The sequence below is a fragment of the Myotis myotis genome, unplaced genomic scaffold, assembly GCF_014108235.1.
Source record: "Myotis myotis isolate mMyoMyo1 unplaced genomic scaffold, mMyoMyo1.p scaffold_m19_p_1, whole genome shotgun sequence".
NCBI classification, from domain to species: Eukaryota; Metazoa; Chordata; class Mammalia; order Chiroptera; family Vespertilionidae; genus Myotis; species Myotis myotis.
The window spans coordinates 57,021,569-57,043,618 of NW_023416313.1; the positions used below are offsets into that span (position 1 = coordinate 57,021,569).

The 22,050-nt window shown below is 39.6% G+C and overlaps 1 protein-coding gene and 1 non-coding gene across 8 annotated transcripts in view; both read left to right on the forward strand.

Moving 5' to 3' along the window:
* The window catches only part of ARHGAP24 (Rho GTPase activating protein 24), a 472,122-nt gene that overhangs the window by 59,285 nt on the left and 390,787 nt on the right, over positions 1-22,050 (forward strand). Inside the window, exon 2 of one of the 7 annotated variants that reach the window (XM_036338627.1) lies at positions 19,433-19,811. The exons of 4 other annotated variants lie outside the window; for them this stretch is intronic. Coding sequence is in view for 1 of the 3 variants with exons in the window: in XM_036338600.1 (XP_036194493.1) it covers positions 7,324-7,330 (7 nt within the window). In the remaining 2 variants the exon portion in view is untranslated. Of the gene's footprint in view, positions 1-7,261; positions 7,331-19,432; positions 19,812-20,164; positions 20,251-22,050 lie in introns of those variants that run through there. 2 more of the 7 variants (XM_036338600.1, XM_036338637.1) reach the window with 2 other exon arrangements.
* Positions 11,905-12,008, forward strand: LOC118661293. The gene has a single exon (XR_004969262.1). It is a non-coding gene; the product is annotated as a U6 spliceosomal RNA (small nuclear RNA).

Genomic DNA, 22,050 nt, shown 5'->3' on the forward strand with positions numbered 1-22,050 from the left:
CTATCAAATATTAGACATTTTGTGTATGGTTCAATCTAAGCAAGGGACTATGGGGCAGGTGATTATATTTATCATACATGATGGAACTTTCATGATTTGATATTTGAGGTCATAGCTACTATGACTTAATAAAGTCTTTTGAAAACATAATAGAAGTAAAAAATGTATGGACTCATTCTGTTATTGTAAATATTCAAATTTTACAATAAATATTTTATATCAGTCATTAGATAGCTATTTTTATTAATTTACCACTTATAATCTAAATAAGTATACTTGGGCAGCTATAGCTTCGAAGCAAGTTTTAGGACTCTCTGGCCTTTTCTGCAAGCAGAGCTGCCCCGCAGCCTCTGATGAGAAATGTGCAAGCAGCTCTGCCAGCTCACGCTCACGCTCCAGTCTATATTCTCTCACACTCTTGTTGCAGGAAGTCCTGGCTCAGAGGACTTTGTTGGTGACAGGAGATCTAATTCTATACATTTTTGACTAAACATATTTCTTGAGTCTTTGCCTTTTATAATATTTACTTTTTGAATAACATGGTCTTCCTTAGAGACACTTATTTGGGGCTCCGGCTCCTCAAAGAAATAAAACATGGGTAATTTCATAACTTATTAAAAAGATAAAGGAGCATATGTGAAATTCATAGCTGATTATGTGGTTGACAATAAAGAAATTGTATTCCTTGGTAATCGAGAGCCATACAGATAGTGGTTGAATATAGAATCTTGAATCAAACTGCTGATTTGAATTCTGGCTCTACAATTTACTAGCGGTGTGACCTTGCATGACTTACTTGACTGCCTTGGACCTTCTGCAAAATGAGAATGATTAAAATATCATCTTTTCACAAGGTTATTGCAGAGATTATGTGAGTTAAAATGTCTAAAGCACTTATGACATTTCCTGGTGCATAATACGTAATTTATGTGTTTGCTTTTGATGATGATGGTGATGATGGTGATGATGATGATTTTAGTTGTAGTAATTTCTAAGAAGAAAGAGGTAAGAATAAGCACTGCATGTTTGGTTAAATTGAGTACACAGATTTGGATGATTCCTTCATGGGTGCTTGTTAGGGGAGTAATCAACAATAATTTGGAAAGGTAAACGGGGTTAGATTATGACACCTTGAAAATTAGGCTAAGTTCTTAAAATGATGTGCTCTGCAGTTGGCAGCCATTTAAGGTTCTGGACTATATAAAACAATGTACAGTCTGGCAGTAGCATTGAGAGAGGGGGCCTTAGAAGCATGACACTGTGGGTTAGAATGAAGTCATGATCTAGTTGTGAGGCAAAGGGGTGGTAGTGAGGATAGAACAAAGCTAGCTATGATGGAGGGAATGAAGAGACTAGAAAAGTAGAATATTTTAGTTGTGGGAATAGAAAGAATGATATCATCAACTGTTGGTACAGCTGGGAAAGAGAGAATGGTGATTAAATCTGGATTAGTTGGTGTTTTGTAAATGACAAAAATACTGATTACAGCATTACAGGATCCTGAATGGCTTCTGAATCTCAAAGCAAGTTTTAATTTTGTTGATTATAGTTTTGGTGAAAATACAATTTTTTCTAATTAATTGGAAATTGGCCATCTGTTCATATTATAAAAGACACCATTGCTAGACTTCTCATTAACCTGAGTGTGACATTTCATAACCATGTTAGAAAGCAGAATTTTCCTACAATTCTTAAAATATTTTATTTTTCTTTTCACTCTAAGATTGTAATTAAGCTGTTCTAATACTTGAATTTTTATAAGTGACCCTTCATGTAATGCCTCAATTTTACGTTTAAATCCTAAAGCAACTCTATGAAAAATAAGTACTGTTAAAGTGTTTTTTCAATTGCCTATCCATTTTTCCTTACACATTTTTGTAATAGTGTTAAGCTATAATAAATATTTAAGTGCTTACTCTTGGTTCCATTATTACTTCATTCATTCCTTCATTGGGGGGAATGCTAGTAGTTATAAGATAGTAGTCTATATCAGGTAATGGTATAAGTATCAGGCAGTATAATTCAGTGGATATGAAAAGGAAAAGAAAGAAAAACAACACTTTAGGATCCAGAGTAAAAAAAAAAATACCAGCTCAGATACTTGCCAGGTTTATGACTTGAGCAAGTCATCTTAGCCTGTGGATTCTGTATACTTATGGAATTATATGGATTATATGGAATTTATGAAATTCAGATTATGTATGTGGAATTTATGAGAAGCTCTGTGTATAAATGTTGCTGATTATTATGTGTTTTGCAAGGTAATGTGTTAGACATATTAAAATATGATGGATTCTAATTCTTCCTCTTATCATAAGTCCCATCTTTTATATCTCGGCTAATTCTATTGTCAGTTAAAAGCACCCTTTCTTAACAGTTGTCCAGCTTTATCTTTTATCCCCAATCTAGGACTTATGAAAGATGAGTTTGGAGCCCTAACTGGTTTGGCTCAGTGGATAGAGTGTCGGCCTGCGGACTGAAGGGTCCCAGGTTCGATTCTGGTCAAGGGCATGTACTTTGGTTGTGGGCACATCCCCAGTAGGAGGTGTGCAGGAGGCAGCTGATCGATATTTCTAACTCTCTTATCCCTCTCCCTTCCTCTCTGTAAAAAAAATCAATAAAATATATTTAAAAAAAGATGAGTTTGGGATTTGCATGAGTAATTCACAGCATCTGGGGAGGCCTAAGTGAGCTAACCTGGTTGCTACAGATATTGGCACCTGAGAGAGGGGAGATGTGTTAGCTCTACTGTGATAAAATCCTTAGGAATTATAACTTTGTTCTTTTCCAACTAAAATGACATAGTGCTGGATAGTTTCTTTTTTTTAAAGGCAACAAGGAATTTGTCACTTTCACTGCAAATGTTCTCTGTGTAAAGACCAAGCACATGCGACTCCTTTTCCCCTGGGCTGAGAATACTGAGTGTGCTGCAGCCTGGCTGGCTTTACTTGCTGGCCTCTGCCAAGGACGGTCAAGCAGCAGCTTCTGAGCTCTCTCACCTGACTACTTTCAAGCTGCTGAAGGGGAAGGAGTAGCAAATTAATGTCGCTAATGTCTCACATAGAAGGGTCTGCAAGTTTTAGAATTTAAAGTAAAAACTCAGAAGAGAACATGTGTGCATAAATATCCAAATAGGAATATATTAGTGATAGATCTGGAAACTGAGGCTATATATATGCAGCATAAAGAGTAAATAGTTTTATAATTCAGGACTACTTTGTTTCTCATGGAATTTTTGAATGCATTGGCTATTCAATGTTAGAGTTTATTTTCACATGATAATTGAGAGACCGTGTAGAGCAATGAATGGTTAAGGACACAGCCTCTGCAGACACACTGCCTCGGTTTGAATGCTGGTTGTTTTTAAACAGCCACTTATTGGCAGTAGGACTATAGCTACCTTTTGATACTTTAGTTTTCCCATCTATAAACTGGATAATAATCATACTTCATAGAGTTTTTATGACTAGTACATCTGTATATATATATATACACATGCACATGTCCACATGTGTGTAAATACATATATATCAGAAGTGAGCGCACAGTAAACACTATATATTATTTTTTTTTAAAATATATTTTATTGATTTTTTACAGAGAGGAAGGGAGAGAGATAGAGAGTTAGAAACATCGATGGGAGAGAAACATCGATCAGCCGCCTCCTGCACATCTCCCACTGGGGATGTGCCCGCAGCCCAGGTACGTGCCCTTGACCGGAATCGAACCTGGGACCCCTCAGTCTGCAGGCCGACGCTCTATCCACTGAGCCAAACCGGTTTCGGCAACACTATATATTATTTATTAAACAAGTAAAAAAAATCATATTTCTATCTAAAAGCATGGAGAAGGTTAAATATAGATTTTCGATGGTAGTTAATGACTTTTATAGTCTTTAAATTAAGGCATGATATTTTCAAAGAATAAAACTAAAATGACATGGCAATTCAATAACAAGGGCCAGGAGTGGAACAAAACTTCTGCTCTATCACCGTCCTTTTAAAACCTTTAGCAGTCTTAACAGTAACAACTAGGAAAGCTTCCTACTAATCATGTTACCTCTGGAAGTAAATGCTAAGAATTTCTAAGAATCACAACATTTTAGAATTAGCAGAAATCTTAGGCATCAAATAGTTATTTAACCTCTTTATTTTGGGGGCTCAGAGTTATGAGGCCAAAAAATAAATGACTCTCTCCAGGTCAGATAACTGTTCAATTCCAGAGCCCTGTTTGCTGACTTCTAGCGTAGTACCCTTTCCATCACAGTGGCCTATGTGAAACCTACTGGCGGCGGTCCAGTGAACAGAACTTGCTTCTCCTTTGTGTCATCTTACAATAAGCCAGATGTGTTCTGTAACACTTTATTTTAAAATGCATTCACATTTATAGGAAAGTTAAAAGAATATCACTAGGGACTCTTAAACCTTCTCTACCCAGATTCACCAGTTGTTTACATCCTGTTCCATTTGCTTGATCATTCTAGCTATACACCTACACCTGTCTGTTTATCATGCTTTTTTCCCCCTGAATTGTTTAAAGTAGAGACATCTTGCCCCCTTTATAAACACTAGAGTGTGTATTTCCTAAGAACGAATACACTGTCACATAACTGCAGTTATCAATGATCAAAATGAGAAAATTTGACACTGATACAATAATATTTTATATGCCACAGTCTATATTTAAAATTTATTAATTTTTCCAATAATTCCCTCTTTCTATATAATTCCCTCTTTCTGTATAATTCCCTCTTTCTGTATAATCCCCCCCTCCCTCCACCCCGGCTCAGGATCCAAGCCAGAGTCAATCATTGTGCTTGACTATCATGTCTATTGTACTTTCATTTGGAATGGTCCTTTATCTTCTTTAGTCTTTTTGACCTTGAGATTTTTGAAGAATAGTTTGGGTTTGTGCAATGTTTCCTCACGATTAGGTTAAGGTTATGCATTTTTGGCAGGACCACCTCAGAAGTGAAAGATAGTATGCCCTTAGAACATGACATCAGGAGGCACATAATGACAGTTTATTCCAGCATTGATGATGTAAACTTGGATGGCATTGGATCTGCCAGGTTTCTCCACAGTAAAGTTAATTTTTACTCTTTCTAAATAGTATGTGGGGAGATATTTGGAGATTATGTAAATGTGTTTTACCCACCAAAATTTTAGCACTAGTTTTTGCATCCATTTATAATTTTTAACCTTGTTATTGCTTCCATATATTCATTAGTTGACATTCTGAAAAGAAGAGCTTTCTTGTGTCTTCTATTAGTTTAATTGCTTGTTTTTTTTATTTATTATATCAATGGAACTGATGCAGTCTTTTATTCTTTGGATATTACCCATAGTGTCATTATTTATTCAGATTCTCAAACTGTCCCATATTTGGCCAGTGAAAACCACTTCAAACTAGCTTCTGTATCTTCTTGATATTTCCACAGGATTATTGAGTATTTCCTGACTTTCTGGAACATATTATTCTAGGATTATCTGATACTTTTCCTGACCAACCTCTGGAATCAACCTTTCATCCAAGTAGTCATGCTTCCATTTCAAAGCATATGGCACTCACAAGTCAATGTTTGGACACTAGGTGTATTTATTCACTGTTACTGGTGTGCCATTACTTCTAGGCCTCTCAGTTAACAGCATTAGTAAATGTACATCTATATTTATTTCTATGTCTATATAGCTATCTGTTAAAAAACCATGTGATCTTGGTCTAAACATATAATGTTGCAGTTAGGGAGGGTGAATAATTCTAGAGATTTAATGTTCAGTATGATCACTAGAGTTAATAATACTTATTGAATACTGGGAGCTTGCTAAGAGTAGATTTCAGGTTCTCTCATCACACATAAAAATAGTAACTATATGATAAGGTTACATATAAATTAGCTTGACTATAGTCATCACTTCACTATGTATGTATAAAACAAATCATCATGTTATATGCCATAAGTTCATAATGATATATCTAATTCCAATCTCAAACCACAAGATGAATGCTTGCCTTCTCATTTCCATATTTGTAACTTCCTTTTCCAATAGTGAGAAACCTGGCTTCCCATTATATTCAACATGTATATTTATTTGTTTGATTTGAAATACATGGAAGGTAATTTCAGAATTGTTAGCCAATAACAATTAGTACAAAACAAGCCTACTAAATAGAATTCGATATTTTCCAAGGTTTTTAAGTTATTAAAACAACATAGTTTGTGTGAAAATCTCAAGTGTATAGTTCATTGGTTTAGACAGATGTCTACAAGTTGAGCAAATACATATATATATTGAACATAATGGAAAGCCAGGTTTGTCACTATTAGAAAAGGAAGTCACAAATATGGAAACGTGAAGACAAGAATGTGTCTTGTGGTTTGAGATTGGAATTAGAGATATAGTTAATTAGTTTAGACAAATGTCTACACTCATGTAACTCATGTCCTATCAAGAGACTAGCCTTTTCCATAATTTTAGAAAGAAACTTGTGCCCCTTTCCAGTCAATATCCACCCCCTGAAAAGTAGCCATTTTTCTGATTTCTACGACCATAGACTGGTTCGCCTATTCTAGAATTTCATGTGAATGGAATAATGAAATGTATATTCTTGTATCTGGTTTATTTTACTCATCATAATAACTGTGGTGTTATGTGCATGTGTAATTTGGTTCTTGTTATTGACCCTAGAGTATTTTGTTGTATGGTTCTCTCCTAGAAGTTTTAGTTTTTAAATGTTCATCTATTCACTTATTGATGGGCACTGTTTGGGCTATTTCAAGTTGGGGCTAATATGAATAAAACTACTATGAACATTTTTGTACAAATATATTTTGAACATATGAATTCCATTTCTCTTGTTTATATATCTATGGTTGGAATTACTAAGTCATAGGCAGATATACGTTCAACTTTATAAGAAGTTGTCAAACCATTTATCAAAGTGGTTATACCATTTATGCTCTTACCAGCAATGTATGAAAATTCTGGTTGCTCCATTTTCACAGCAACATTTGGTGTTATCAGTCTGTTTTTAATTTTAACCATTCACATGTTTATGTTATTACATCTCATTGGATCTTAATAATATACATTTCTCTGATGTATAAGGATGCTGGGACTTTTTCATGAGAACTGGTCATTTGTATATCTTCCTTTGTGAAGTGTCTATATGATTTTTTTCTATATTCTAAATTGTTTCTTTTGTCTTTGTATTATTGAGTCATAGGAAGCACTTATATATTATGGATGTAATTCTTTTGGCAGATATGTGTTTTGCAAATATTTTCTGACAGTGTCTGGCTTGCCGATTCACTTGAAATAAATGGAAGGTAATTTGTAATGATGTCTTTTGATGAACAGATTTATTCTTTTAATAAAGTCTAATTTAAAAATTTTTATAGTTATCACTTTTTGTATCCTTTTTATTTTATTTTATTTTTAAATGTATTTTTATTGATTTCAGAGCGGAAGGGAGAGGGAGAGAGAGAGAAACATCAAAGATGAGAGAGAATTATTGATTGGCTGCCTCCTGCACGCCCCCTACTGGGATCAAGCCCACAACCCAGGCATATGCCCTTGACCAGAATCGAACCTGCGACCCTTCAGTCCGCAGGTTGATGCTCTATCTACTGAGCCAAGCCAGCTAGGGCCTTTGTATCCTTTTTTAAAAATCACTTTCTTCCCTGAGGTTGTGAATTTGTTTTCCTATGTCTTCTTTTAGAAGTTTTAGCTTTTAAATTTAGGTTTAATATTCATCTTGAATTAATTTTTGTGTTTGATGAAAAGTAGGGTAAGCTCTTTGTGTTGTAAGCCTAGAATTCTATTATTTTAAAGAAGACTTTTTCAGAAATATTTTTTTTTTAAATTAAATCTTTATTGTTCAGATTATTACATTTGTTCCTCTTTTTTTTCCCCCCATAACTCCCCTCCTCCCAGTTCCCGCCCCACCCTCCACCCTCACTCCCCACCCACTGTCCTCATCCATAGGTGCACTATTTTTGTCCAGTCTCTTCCCGCATCTCCCACACCCCTTTCCCCCATCTCCCACACCCCTTTCCCCCCCAGGAATAGTCAGTCCATTCCCTTTCTATGTCCCTGATTCTATTATAATCAACAGTTCATTCTGTTCATCAGATTATTTATTCACTTGATTCTTAGATTCACTTGTTGATAGATGCATATTTGTTGTTCATAATTTGTATCTTTACCTTTTTCTTCCTCTTCCTCTTCTTAAAGGATACCTTTCAGCATTTCATATAATCCTGGTTTGGTGGTGATGAACTCCTTTAGCTTTTCCTTATCTGTGAAGCTCTTTATCTGACCTTCAATTCTGAATGATAGCTTTGCTGGATAAAGTAATCTTGGTTGTAGGTTCTTGGTATTCATCACTTTGAATATTTCTTGCCACTCCCTTCTGGCCTGCAAAGTTTCTGTTGAGAAATCAGCTGACAGTCGTATGGGTATTCCCTTGTAGGTAACTGAGTTTCTTTCTCTTGCTGTTTTTAAGATTCTCTCTTTGTCTTTTGCTCTTGGCATTTTAATTATGATGTGTCTTGGTGTGGTCCTCTTTGGATTCCTTTTGTTTGGGGTTCTCCGCGCTTCTTGGACCTGTAAGTCCATTTCTTTCACCAGGTGGGGGAAGTTTTCTGTCATTATTTCTTCAAATAGGTTTTCAATATCTTGCTCTCTCTCATCTTCTGGCACCCCTATAATTCTGATGTTGGTACGCTTGAAGCTGTCCCAAAGGCTCCTTACACTATCCTCGCATTTTTGGATTCTTTTTTCAATTTGCTTTTCCGGTTGGGTGTTTTTTGCTTCCTCGCATTTTAAATCATTGACTTGATTCTTGCGCTCCTCTGGTCTGCTGTTGGGAGTCTGTATAATATTCGTTATTTCAGTCTGTGTATGCTTAATTTCTAGTTGGTTCCCCAATATAAGATCGAGGGTCTCATTAGTTTTCTTGTAGATCTCATTAAGTTTATCGGCGGCTTCTAAACAGTTCTTGAGAGACCTTAAAAGTGTGGTTCTGAACTCTATATCTTCCATTGACAATTTTGTCCTGTTTCTTTGTCTCCACATTTTGTTATGCTTCCTTGGTGCACCCCCTAGTGGTCTTTGTTCGAAGTCTTATAGTTAAATCTTGATTGTTGTAGCTAATTCCAGGGAGGGTTTGACCTCCAGGCCAAGTGGCTATGAGAATCAGCTGTGTCAGCAGTGAGAGAACTTCTGTCCTCTAGGGAGGTGCTAATCTAGCCTTTGCCTGAGGCTATCCGGCAAATGCCTGTGTGCAGGGCTTGGGCGGGGCGGGTCGAACAGGATCAACAGGGTGGGCCAGAGAGAGCAGTTATGGCGGCTCTCAGTCCTGTCCCCAGGGGCTCTGCCTCTCCGAGTCCCAGCACCCGCTGCAAAGCTCAGAGAGAAAGCTACACTCGCTCTGACCGAAGCCAGACAGTCCCGCCTCTCCCGCCTGAGTCTGGGATCTGGAGCTCAGAGTCTGCGACTCCCTCCCGATTGAAAACGCCAACCGCGCCCTCCGCCGCCAGCCCGCTCCGCGCACTCTGCACCTCAGAATTTGACTTCAGCACTGCGCCTCCTCTGAGTGTCCATATGCGTTTCTCTTTCCTCCTAGTTGTAGGACTTCCACTCAGCCAGCGTTCCTGTGGTTCTGGGTGATGTCCCTTCCGTTTTTTGGTTTCACTTTTGAAGTAGTTGTTCAAAGCAGCAAACTCCGGCGTTAACCTATGCCGCCATCTTGGTTCTCCCAGAAATATTTTTAAGTGTTTTTATTTTTATTTTATTTTATTTTATGTATCAAGATTCTTTAGGGTATTAAGTAACTCAAACAAGATTAAGCAAGCAGGAATTTATTTGTTCACTTTGCTGGGAACAATAAGATATCTCACAGGATCCAAGGAAGGTACACACAGGCCAGGACTTTAGGAATTAGACCTAGGATGGATATTCCAGAGCTCTCTCCTTTCTTCTCTCACATCTGCTTGTCTCGGAAGAGCCTCATTTTGCAGACTGCTTTCCTCTACTTGGGGCGGGAGATGACCGCTTTCAGCCTCAGATGCTCATCCATCATGTGTCTCTATAGCTGACCTAAGAAAGGCCCCCACTTGGTACTGCTTCAGTCCCATGCCCAATCCCTGGGCTGGTCACTGTTGCTAGGCGGCTCAGGACCTATGGGTGATCCACATTCTGGCAGTGGAGAATGCGACCAAGGGAAACAACATGGCACAAAAAAAGTGTTTCCCAAAGATAGGCTTCTGGACATGCCGAAATCGTATGTCCCACCAAGATTCACATCTTTAAAAATGTCTTTTTATGTATGGTATTTTTTATCTTTCATTGAACTGCTGAGTAAATATATTCAAGTACATGAAAGCTAGGTTTTTGTTTAGTTTATCTAAAACTAAGTGTGTATAATTAGATATTTTGAAGAACTATAATATGTTCAAATTATATGAGAATAATGGCACCTCCTAAAGATCAAAGTTTAATACATCAAAGTGCATGATAATGGGAATGATGCTGAATAAAGGGGAATTGCAGTCAGATTTTGCAGTTATTTTGACATGTCCCCACTTACCTTAAATTCTAATGAAAGAATTGTATTGTCAGTATTTCAATATAATAAACCAGTGGGAGATCAACTGTAGTTCAGTGATTAGGACAAGATTTATATACCTAGAGTGAAAAGTGATTTTCCAGAACTTATAAAAGAAGGCTGATGATGTTCAACCTGTAGGATTAATTGATAAAGAAGAAGTCCTTATTGGAAATCATTAAATACCTTACAGCTTGCATTTGAAGGAAAAAGTCTGAGAGTTTATTGTAGATGAATGACTATCTCAGCCACAGTTACCTACTTGTAAAGTATTTTCTTTGAAGTGTGGTTGAATAAAAAGCTGGCTCCATAGATAGCCTTGAAATGATAATGTAATCGACAACATATCTGATCTTCTGGGGTTGGGCTCATTAAAGGAATCTGACATTAAAAGTACTATTTAAGGAAGGCGGGGGTTGAGTGGTGGGTGGGGAGAGATTAATGAGGAACTTATGTGCATATATGCATAGCCATGGACACAGACATGATTAAAGCCTGGGAGGGGCCGATGCAGGGTGGAGGGGATCAATGGGAAAACATAAGGGGGGACATCTGTAATACTTTCAACAAATAAAGATAACTTTCCAAAAAAGTATTTCAGACAAGTTTTTTAAAATCTTTATTGTTGAGAATATTACAGATATCTCCTCCTTTTCCCCCCTTGCCTTCCACCCCTGGTTCCTGCCCTGCCCCAAGCCTTCACCACCCTATTGTCTGCATTTTTATCTCAGCTTAAAAATGTGACCGTGAGGGTACAGAGATGGAGAAATTCTGTAAGTGACAGGCCCGGCGGTTATTTCTCTACTGTGAGCAGAGGACCCAGCTGATCAGGTTCTCCCCACCTGAGCTGGACTGTCTTTCTCAGCTTTCCACTTGTTCAGCTTTGCAACCCTCCCTCCCCTTTTACACACTCCTCCCACTGTGTGCAAAAGCTCGCCTTCATTGCTGCCCTTGTTTCCCCATCCTTTGGGTATTATAATCCCATTACTCTTCAGATTTAGGTGTGGAAAACCTCTTTTCTTTGTTTCTTGAGACAGCTTTACAAAACAAAATTTTGAACTATGAGTAAGGGGATGGGAGGGACACACAAAAGCTGAAAAGTTGAGATGTTTATAAAATCAGGTTTCTGATCTTATTTTTAAGGGTCTAGTAATAGATTGGACTAATTAAAATAAAATAAGGGATATCCAACTCCTATCTCCTTTTCTCTGCTTCAAATCTGTTTTCTTTGTGATGCAATGACTGTTGCCCTCTTTGAGCTCTCAGCAAACTATTAGTTCTTCCTTAAAAGGAGATGACTTTTTTGCTCAGATACCCAAATTGGAATAATACAGAGAAGATTAGCATGGCCCCTATACAAGGATGACAGGCAAATTCATGAAGCACTTCATATTTTTATGTAATGTAGAGCATGGTGACTGTAGATAATAATACTGCATTGCATATTTAAAAGTAGCTAGGAAAGTAAATTTGATAGTTCTCATTTTTTCTTATGAGAATGGTGTATGGTGCCAAATTTTAACTGGACTTACTGTGATGATCATTTTGCAATACAGCCATGCACACATAATAACACTTTAGTCAAGAATGGATCTGATGGATGGTGGTCCCATCCTATCTAATAAAAGGGTAATATTCAAATTAACCATCACTCCGTCACAAAGATGGAGGCGCACATAGCCACAAGATGGCAGCACCCAGTCCTCTCAGCTCCTCCGGAGTCCCCCAGTCTGGGGGGGGGGGTGGCGGGGGGGCGGCCACTGAGAGTGGGCAGCCTGAGTGGCCTGGCAGAATGCTTGCTTCATCACCACGGCGATGAGGCAAGCATTTACTCTGGCCGCGGAGGGCCTCTGGGCAGCGGGCACGGAGTGGCCAGAGGAAGGGGGAGAGCAGCCCTGGCGATAAAGCAAGCATTCTGTGCCTGGCCATGGATGGGCCTCTGGGCTGTGGAGAGCCTCTGGGCAGTGGGTGTGGCCCCACAGAGAGCTACTGGTGCACGGATTTGTGCACAGGGCTACTAGTAAGATTATAATAGGACTGAGAAATTACTATTACAGTGGTGGCATCACCATCATAACATTATACCACAATGCATTACACACATGTTTGTGGTGATACTGGTGAGACACCTACTGTAATGCCAGTCATATAAAAGTACAGCACACATCATTATGCACGGTACATAATACTTGACAATGATAACAACTATGTTACTGGCTTCCGTATTTTCTATACTATACTTTTATCATTATTTTAGAGTGCACTCTCTACTAATTGCTGTAAAACAGTATGCTGTGTGGTGCTGGCAGTAGCCTCATACATCTTATGTTTCCCATTTTTCTTGATTGCTTCATTTTTTTCTTGTGCTTGGTTTCATCTTGTGTAGTTTTGTACAGTAACATGCTGTGCAGGTTTGTAATCTGGAAGCAATAGGCTATACCAGGAAGCCAGGTGTGAACGAGGCTCTACCATCTAGGTTTGTGTAAGTGTGCCCTATGATGTTCATGCAAACACAAAATCCCCGATGATTCATTTCTCAGAATGTATCCCTGTTGTTATTTGGTGAATAACTGCATATATAAGTGTGTAATCATTACGCTGTAGTGATTATACATTTGTATGTGTAATGTTATGTCAATTTTACCTCAATTTAAGAAAGAAAGAAAAAAGAGCTGATTTTCTCTTCTTTCCCCATTTCAAATGGTATTCTCTCTTAGGAAGTACATGAGTTTCTACTTTATATTAGTTCTTGGTTTGTTTATACAATTGAAGTAACAAACAGTACTCCTCTCCTTTTCCTATGTGATTGATGTGACTGTTTAGAGTTGCAGCATCTGGGAGTGTATTTAGGTTCTGCAGGAAAAAGAACTGTGATTAATTAACAATGTCTGACAGGAGCTTGCGGATCAGCAGTACTATCCCTGTGTCTACCGTTTCTCTCTGAATCCTATCAATGGTAAAGTGTTTGATTTGATTTTTGTTTCTACTCAGGTTGTCAGCATTGGGAACTCCAGTGGTTCTCTTTTCTCTCATAGTGATGTGGTGGTGGGGACCTATCAGTATATATTAAAATATTCTTCTCCTTCTTGAATGGAAATCTTCTTAAGAGGGAGAAGATCCTCCTTATAAAGTATGAGGCATTTTACATAGAACAAAAACAAAGTAAATGCATAAAAGAAGTTTTCTTTTAAATAACTAATCCCAGTAAGTCATTCTGATTTCTTACCAAATGAATATGAAAATATTGAAGCTTAAAATATAAAATGTGAATTGGCATTCCTGATTCATCCCGACATAGACATAATTTTCTATTCCCTGATGTTTTGGACAATGTAATTTCAAATGAATCAAGCAACAGGATATTTAGTGTTTCCTCAGGAAAATAACTGCACATTTATAAGAATTATTACTGTTAACGTTCCCCCAGGTGTGCTCTTCTCGTGACTGCTTGAAACTGTACTTTACTCAATTCCTCTGTTCTCTTCACGCTTAATCTCTTTAGGTTTAGGAAAAAAAGTTTATTTTTAGCTCAAATTATGAGTAAGGCTAGCATCACCAGTGAGACAGAAACTCAGTAGTTTCTGAATTTCAATTAGTTTTCATCTGCTAAAAGCTGAAAGGATTAGGTTAAGGTGGTAGAATTTGGACTGAAGTACTTTCATTGTTGTCTAATTATAAAATATTTAGGACTTTTTGCACTGTACTTTGGGAACCTTCAGGCTTCTGGGGTCAATTCTAGTAGGCCCCAAAGACTGACTAATGTATTTTTTCCTTCCTTCCTTCCTTCCTTCCTTCCTTCCTTCCTTCCTTCCTTCCTTCCTTCCTTCCTTCCTTCCTTCCTTCTTTCCCTCATTCACAATTATTCAGCAAACCTTTGTGTATTCAATATATCCTGGTTAGTTTGGGGGGTTCCAGGGAGCACTTATCGTCAATAAATTATGGTGTAGAAAACTGTAAAGTAATAAGCATATGGCCAGATGATAAAGATGATGTCCGTAATGATGATGTTCTCATGGAAAGGGAATGTCTAGGTAGGGGATAGCAGTGGCACTAGAGAAGCTTTTGTATAGGAGCTGAAGGATAAATAAAAAATCTGTGGTAAATGTATACAATGGAATGTTACTCGCCCATAAAAAGAATGAAATCTTACCATTTGCTACAGCAGGGCTAGACCTAGAGGATATTATGCTGAGTGAAATAAGCCAGTCAAAGACAAATACCATATGATTTCACTTATATGTGGAATCTAAAAATCAGAATAAACAGAAAAAATTTAAACAGACTCATAGATACAGAGACCAGAGTGATGATAGCAGGAGGGGAGAGGGATTGGAGGACCCAGTAAAAAATGTGAAGAGATTAAGAATTATAAATTCATAGTCACTAAATTGTCAGGGATGTAAAGCCCAGTATAGGGAATATAGTCAACAATATTACAATAACTATGTATGGTGCCAAGTGGGTACTTGAAATATCAGAGGGAACACTTTGTAAAGTATGATTGCCTACCTACTATGCTGTCCATCTGAAGCAATTACAAAATAATATTGAATGTAAAATGTAATTGAAAAATAAAATTAAAAAAGTAAATATAAAAGGAATGAACTTTAAGAAAAAAAAGTTAACCATGAAATCCTGCCAGTGAGAGCAACCAACCATGTGAGGCAGCCCAAGGTGCTTCAAGAAATACAGTTGCATCCTGAAAACAGATTTAAGCTCCTGGAACTGGTCTTGCAACTAAGACACTTTCCACCGGAGCCTCTGCAATATCAGACCTAGAGTGCTTATGCCCTGTAGGCACCGCGGTTTGATTCATTCTTCAAATGAAAAGGTGATATGGTCGAGAGTGAGGACAGAAAGTGAACTGTTCTTCACTTACCAGCTTTTTTTAGGTAGCAGTTACCTTACAACAAGCTTCTAAGACTTGGTTCTTTTAATTTTTTCTTATACATCTCTTTTGTAGATGCGCATTGCCATCATCTATTCTGGCTGCCATAACATAGGGCATATGGACTGGGTGGCATAAATGACAGGCACGTTTTTGCTTACAGTTCTGGAGGCTGGAGGTTTAGATTGAGGGGCCAGCAGGTCAGGCTCTGGTGAGGATCTTTGTGGCTTGCAGGGAGCACCTTTCCCCTGTGTGCTCACACAGCTGTCCCTTGGCGCCTGCCGGAGGAAAGGGAGCGGGGCAGAGAGAGAGAAAGCCAGATCAAGCCTGAAATTATTTGAATATTTAGAATATTAAGTTCTAAATTAGGTAAATAATTGTGGTTATTGAAGAAATGTCCTGGGAAATAATAAGAATAAATGTATACATTCATGGGTTTTGACTGTAATATACCACAATCAGATGTTTCCGTGACCATCGAGTGGCGAAGCTCTTTTATGTTGTTTACTTCCTCAAAGGATGTGGGATCTGCAGGAATATACATACATGTCTTCCAGTGGCCTGGAACTGAGTTTTGGAAAAATGAGAAAAGAATCTCAACAAATCTTTTGCCTTTTAAGAATTTTCTGCCTTAGGGAGAAAACACACACAGTGAATATATACTCACACCCACCACACACACACATACCCACATGTAAGGAGGCACATGTACACACATGTAAACATATGCATGCACATATGCACACATTATCTCATTCCTTCTTTATGTTTTGCTTTATGAACCATTGCCCATAGAGAGGATATATGCTAGCACTGAGATGTACAGGACAATAAAATGTACAAACCTGCCTGACAAGCCAGAATGTTAGCAACAGCTACAAGACAAAGTTGTATTTTTTTTTTTAAATAAGATAAATATTGACTTTTGTGAACAGTGCAATCACATTCATTTTACAAAGGAGTTAGGTTCTAATGTCAACAAAGGCAACAATTGGATCTGAACAGAATTACACTTGAAAGTTACATACATCTCTCACAAATTGCAGTATTTTATCAAACCTGCCAGTTTTATTTTTGTTTTCTCCCAGAGCGATAGAACAGATCACTGTTCTTTCTCTCAGCAGCTGGAGTAGTTTGTGTTGAAGGGCCTCGCCATGTGAAATCATGTGACCTCCGAAACTCCGGGGTCACACTTGCACAGTGACACACCCCACAGGGGCCCAGGGAACTGACACTGGCTGTAAGCACATGCCTCCCCCCCATGGGAGCATGTGTTCACTGAATGTAGTGGAGGCGTTAACGGTGAAACTGCTTATGCTTTAAGTTCTCTCTCTCCCTTCTCTTTCTATCTAGCTCCCTCCTTTTTTTTCACTTTCAATTTTATTTTGTGTTGATCTCAGGTGTACAGCTGAGCCAGCCGTGGGCAAACTACGGCCTGCGGGCCGGATCTGGCCCGTTTGAAATGAATAAAACTAAAAAAAAAAAAAGACCGTACCCTTTTATGTAATGACTAGAGGCCCGGTGCACAAAAATTTGTGCACTCGGGGGGGGGGGGGGGGGGGGGATCGCTCAGCCCGGCCTGTGCCCTCTCGCAGTCTGGGACCCCTTGGGAGATAACAACATGCTGGCTTAGGCCTGCTCCCGGGTGGCAGAGGGCAGGCCCAATCCCTAGGTGCAGCCACTGGTCGGGCTCAGAGCAGGGCCAATTGGGGAGTTGGGGCGCCGCCCCCTGTCATGCACAGAGCAGGGCGGATCAGGAGGTTGTGATGCCACCCTCAGTCACACTCAGGGTAGAGCCTATTGGGTGGTTGGGGCACCGCCCCCTGTCACACTCAAGGCAGAGTCGATGGGGAGGTTGTGGCACCTTCCCCTGTCATGCACAGAGCAGGGCCAATCAGGGGGTTGGGGCACTGCCCCCTGTCACTCACAGAGCAGGGCCGATCAGGGGGTTGGGGAGCTCCCCCCTGTCACGCACAGAGCAGGGCCCATCAGGGGGTTGAGGAGCTCCCCCCTGTCACTCACAGAGTAGGGCCGATAGGGGAGTTGGCACACCGCCCCCTGTCACACACAGAGCAGGGCGGATCAGGGGGGTGGGGCGCCGCCCTCTATCACCCACAGAGCAGGGCCAATCAGGGGGTTGGGGCGCCTTCCCCTGTCACGAACAGAGCAGGGCGGATAGGGAGGTTGTGGCCCCACCCCCTGTCACACACAGAGCCGCAGGGCGATCAGGGGGTTTGGGCGCTGCCCCCTGTCACGCTGATTCCGGTGGCAGGAGGCCTCGTGGCTCCTCTGATCCCAGTGCTGGGAGGCATATTACCCTTTTACTATACAGAGTAGAGGCCTGGTGCATGGGTGAGGGCTGGCTAGTTTGCCCTGAAGAGTGTCCTGGATCAGGGTGGGGGTCCCCACTGGGGTGCCTGGCCAGCCTGGGTGAGGGGATGATGGCTGTTTGCAGCTGGTCACACACGCTTCAGGGTGGGGGTCCCCACTGGGGTGCCTAGCCAGTCTGGGTGAGGGGCTGAGGGCTGTTTTCAGGCTGGGACTGAAGCTCCCAACTGCTCCTTTTTTTCTTTTTTTATTCTGGGCCAGCTTTAGCTCTGGCTCCAGCTCTTAGGCCTCCGCTCCTGAAAGCAGGTATCAGGTTTGTTTTGGTTCTCGAAACTCTGTATCAACTCCAACTCTGAGATCCCAGCCGGCTGAAAGCTGGTTTCTGGAGTTTTGTTTAGCATCTGTATTTGTTACAATGTTTGAAACTGCAGGCTCAGAGGCCGGCAAGGCAGGCAGGGAACGTTGGAGTCCTCCGTCACTGAAGCAAGCAAGCCTCATGTTAGTTTCAAGCTGCGTCGCTACCGGCCGCCATCTTGGCTGGCAGTTAATTTGCATATTGCCCTGAGTAGCCAATGGGAAGGGTAGCGGTTGTACGCCAATTACCATGTTTCTCTTTTATTAGTGTAGATGTTTACTTTGAATTTATATTAGTTCACACAAACACTCCATCCATGCTTTTGTTCCGGCCCTCCGGTCCAGTTTAAGAACCCATTGTGGCCCTCAAGTCAAAAAGTTTGCCCACCCCTGGTTAGAGAGTCACATACTTTACACAGCGTTCCCTTCGATGTTTCCAGTACTGCAACTGGCACCATACATAATAGTTATCACAGTATTATTGACTATATTCCCTATGCTGCACTTTACATCCCTGTGACTATTTTATAACTGCCCATTTGTACATCTTAAGCCCTTTACCTTTTCACTTACTCCCCCAACCCTCCTCCTTTCTGGCAGCCACCAGTCCACTCTGTGTTTATGAGTCTATTTCAATTTTGTTTATTTTGTTCTTTAGATTCCACATATAAGTGAATACATATGGGATTTGTCTTTCTCTGACCGCCTCTTGAGCCCCCTCCTTTTTTTGTCAGTCTCTTGTGTTTGCTAAACATGTGTAGTCCCATAGACGAATCCAAACACACTGCAACTCTATGGCATATGGCATTTTACTTTTATACTTCTTTGATTACATGCATGTTTATATATTCTCTCTTGAAGTCACAAATATAAATACCTATGTGTGTGGCTGTTGGACTTTTAGAAATTCTGTTAGGAGCAGGAATTTCATCTCAGATGGCACCATGTGATACTGTTGTGTTCCTAGACCACCTGGATGCAAAAAAAGAACCATACACATAGATGTGCAAATCAGTTCCCACACCTGGAAGATAATTCAAAGGTATAAACCCATCAAATGATGGTAACTTTCTAAGCCCTGGTATGGTACAGTAGCCATCATTAAGGCTCTTTTCTAAGATTGATATGAAGACATAACTTTTCAATTATTTTTTTGTTAGTTTAGAGTAAAAAATTATGTTATTGTTATATTGTCATTGTTAGGTTGACAGATTAAACACCTTAGTTGATAGTTCTACTCTGTCATCTCAGGTACCATCCAGTTGCCACCCCCTGAACACAGTGGAAGTCCTTTCCCAGAGGAGATTCAGTTAGGTTATTCTCTGAGAAGCTGAATGACGACACTACACTTTTCTTCATGCTTAACCACAATTGACTGCGTGCATTTCCTACAAGGCTAACACGTGTAAATTTTGAAGGTTATATTTCTTCATAAAGGACTGTTTCAGTTCATTTAAGTTTGAAGATTTTGACATTGTGTTTAAGAACAGTTTTGATGCTAAAGTCTCCTATGTCAGAGGAAAACAAATCAAGTTCTTGGAGCATACAATCTTCTTTAAGAAATTCAATGCAGCGGAAACCAGTTTGGCTCAGTGGATAGAGCATTGGCCTGCGGATTGAAAGGTCCCAGGTTCGATTCCGGTCAAGGGCATGTACCTGGGTTGTGGGCACATCCCCAGTAGGAGATGTGCAGGAGGCAGCTGATCGATGTTTCTCTCTCATCGATGTTTCTAACTCTCTATCTCTCTCCCTTCCTCTCTGTAAAAAATCAATAAAATATATTAAAAAAAAAGAAATTCAATGCAATGTAAAAACTCTCCACAATATTCTTGTATGAATTCTACTGTGGTTGTTACATAGCTTCATTCACCAAGTTTACATTGTTTACTGAACACCAAGTGAGCACTCTGAAAGGTACTGGGTAAACTGCAGTGAGGAAAAGCAAGTCCTTGGCCTTCTGAAGCTTATGATCTCCTGGAGGGGTGATTAGCTATAAACAGCTAAAGAAGTACCAACTTCAAGAAGTGTCAGGAAGGCAGGACAGAGTTCAGTTAGAGAATAACAAGAGGGTAAGTAACTCACTGCGTGATTAGTAAAGCCTTGTTCAGAGGAGGTAGTTTTAGGCTGAGACTTAGAGAATGAGAGTCAGCCTTTAAAGAGCACAGGGCAGAGTAGCTCAGGCAGAGATCAGTAGGTATCAATCATCAAGGCATAAAGGACTTGGGTGTTTCCAGAACTGGTAGTAAGCTGGTGTGCTTGCTTGCATCAGGGCTTTTAGGTGTGTGTGTGTGTGTGTGTGTGTGTGTGTGTGTGTGTGTGTGTGTGTATGTGTTGGAATGGGGGGATTGAAGGGTAGATGGCATGAGATGAGGTTAGATCAATAAATAGGTACTTCGACCTAGCTGCTTTGGCTCAGTGGATAGAGCATCAGCCTGCAGACTGAAGGGTCCCCAGTTTGATTCCGGTTGGGGACACATGCCTGGGTTGTAGGTTCAATCCCCAGTGTGGGGCATGCAGGAGACAGCCGGTCAATGATTCTCTCTCATCATTGATGTTTCTATCTCTCCCTCTCCCTTCCTCTCTGAAATCAAGAAAAATATAAATAAATAAATAAATAAATAAATAAATAAATAAATAGGTGCCACATGATTCCTGATGTATAGGTCATGGTAAGGCTCCAGATTTTAAAAGAAGCATAATTAGAGCGCATCAAATTTTAAGGGTAGAGAATCATTATCTGATTTAATTTTTTAAAAGCTCACTTTGGCTTCTTTGTGGAGAATAAAATATGTGTGAGCATGTGCCCGTGTCTTAGTGTTTGTGGCTAAAAATGAGACCACAAGCTATGAGACCAGCTGGAGGGCTATGAGAATCATTTAGTCAAAGATAATGATGGCTTGGATCATAGGGTGGCAATGAAGATGGAGTCAACCGGATGGATTTGAAAATATTTCTGAACTTACTGATGGATCTGATAGTCACGATGAGGAGGAGTCAGGACTCGAAGATGATTATTTTTTTTCCATCTGTGTGTATCATGGTGCCATTTACTAAGATCAGGTTTGGGGCAGGATCACGTTCAGAGGGAGGTCATGTTCACTTCTAGATATCTAGCACCAAACCTATTGCAATATTTATTAATTCATCAAACATTGATTGAGCTTCACCATATGCCAGACATGGTATGAAGTGCGGAGGATATCTAGTGTCCTTAAGCTTATGGAATTAGAGAGGTGGTGGACTTCAGTGGGCTGGAAGGCACCATAGTTAGAAATGATCCGGGCCAACATTGTCATTTTATAGGTGAAGGATAGAATTTGAGCCATTTAATTTCTGAAGAAATATCAAGACTCCTCTAGAAAAATCATAGTTATTTTAATAAGCCTTAGTTTTACTCATCCAGCAATAGTTGTGGCATTACTTTCTCTTGGAGATATGATACGATCTGTTTTCATTTCTGTTTAATGAATTGTTACAATTAGTGCTATTGAAATACTTGCTGATGCATTCTGAAGTTATGAAATTGGAGGCATCATAGCCAGGAGTTCAGTGGGTGATGGTGTCATTGGTTTCACCAGACTTGTAAACAACTTATGTAAGAAGAATTATAAACAATATTCTAATGTGCACACATTTTTTCTAAGGCATTAATGGTAGATATAAACAAAATTGGGCAGTTGTATTTTTTACATTATTGATGGTAGGCTCCTAATTACCTTGAAGAATTTTAGAGGGTATTTTTCAAACTTAATAGAAAACATGAATTATAAGAGGAAAGAAAAAAGAAAAAGGGCCAAAGGAAAGAGTCTGTTGTGCATGAATTCTAGGGGCGTGTGTGTGTGTGTGTGTGTGTGTGTGTGTGTGTTAGA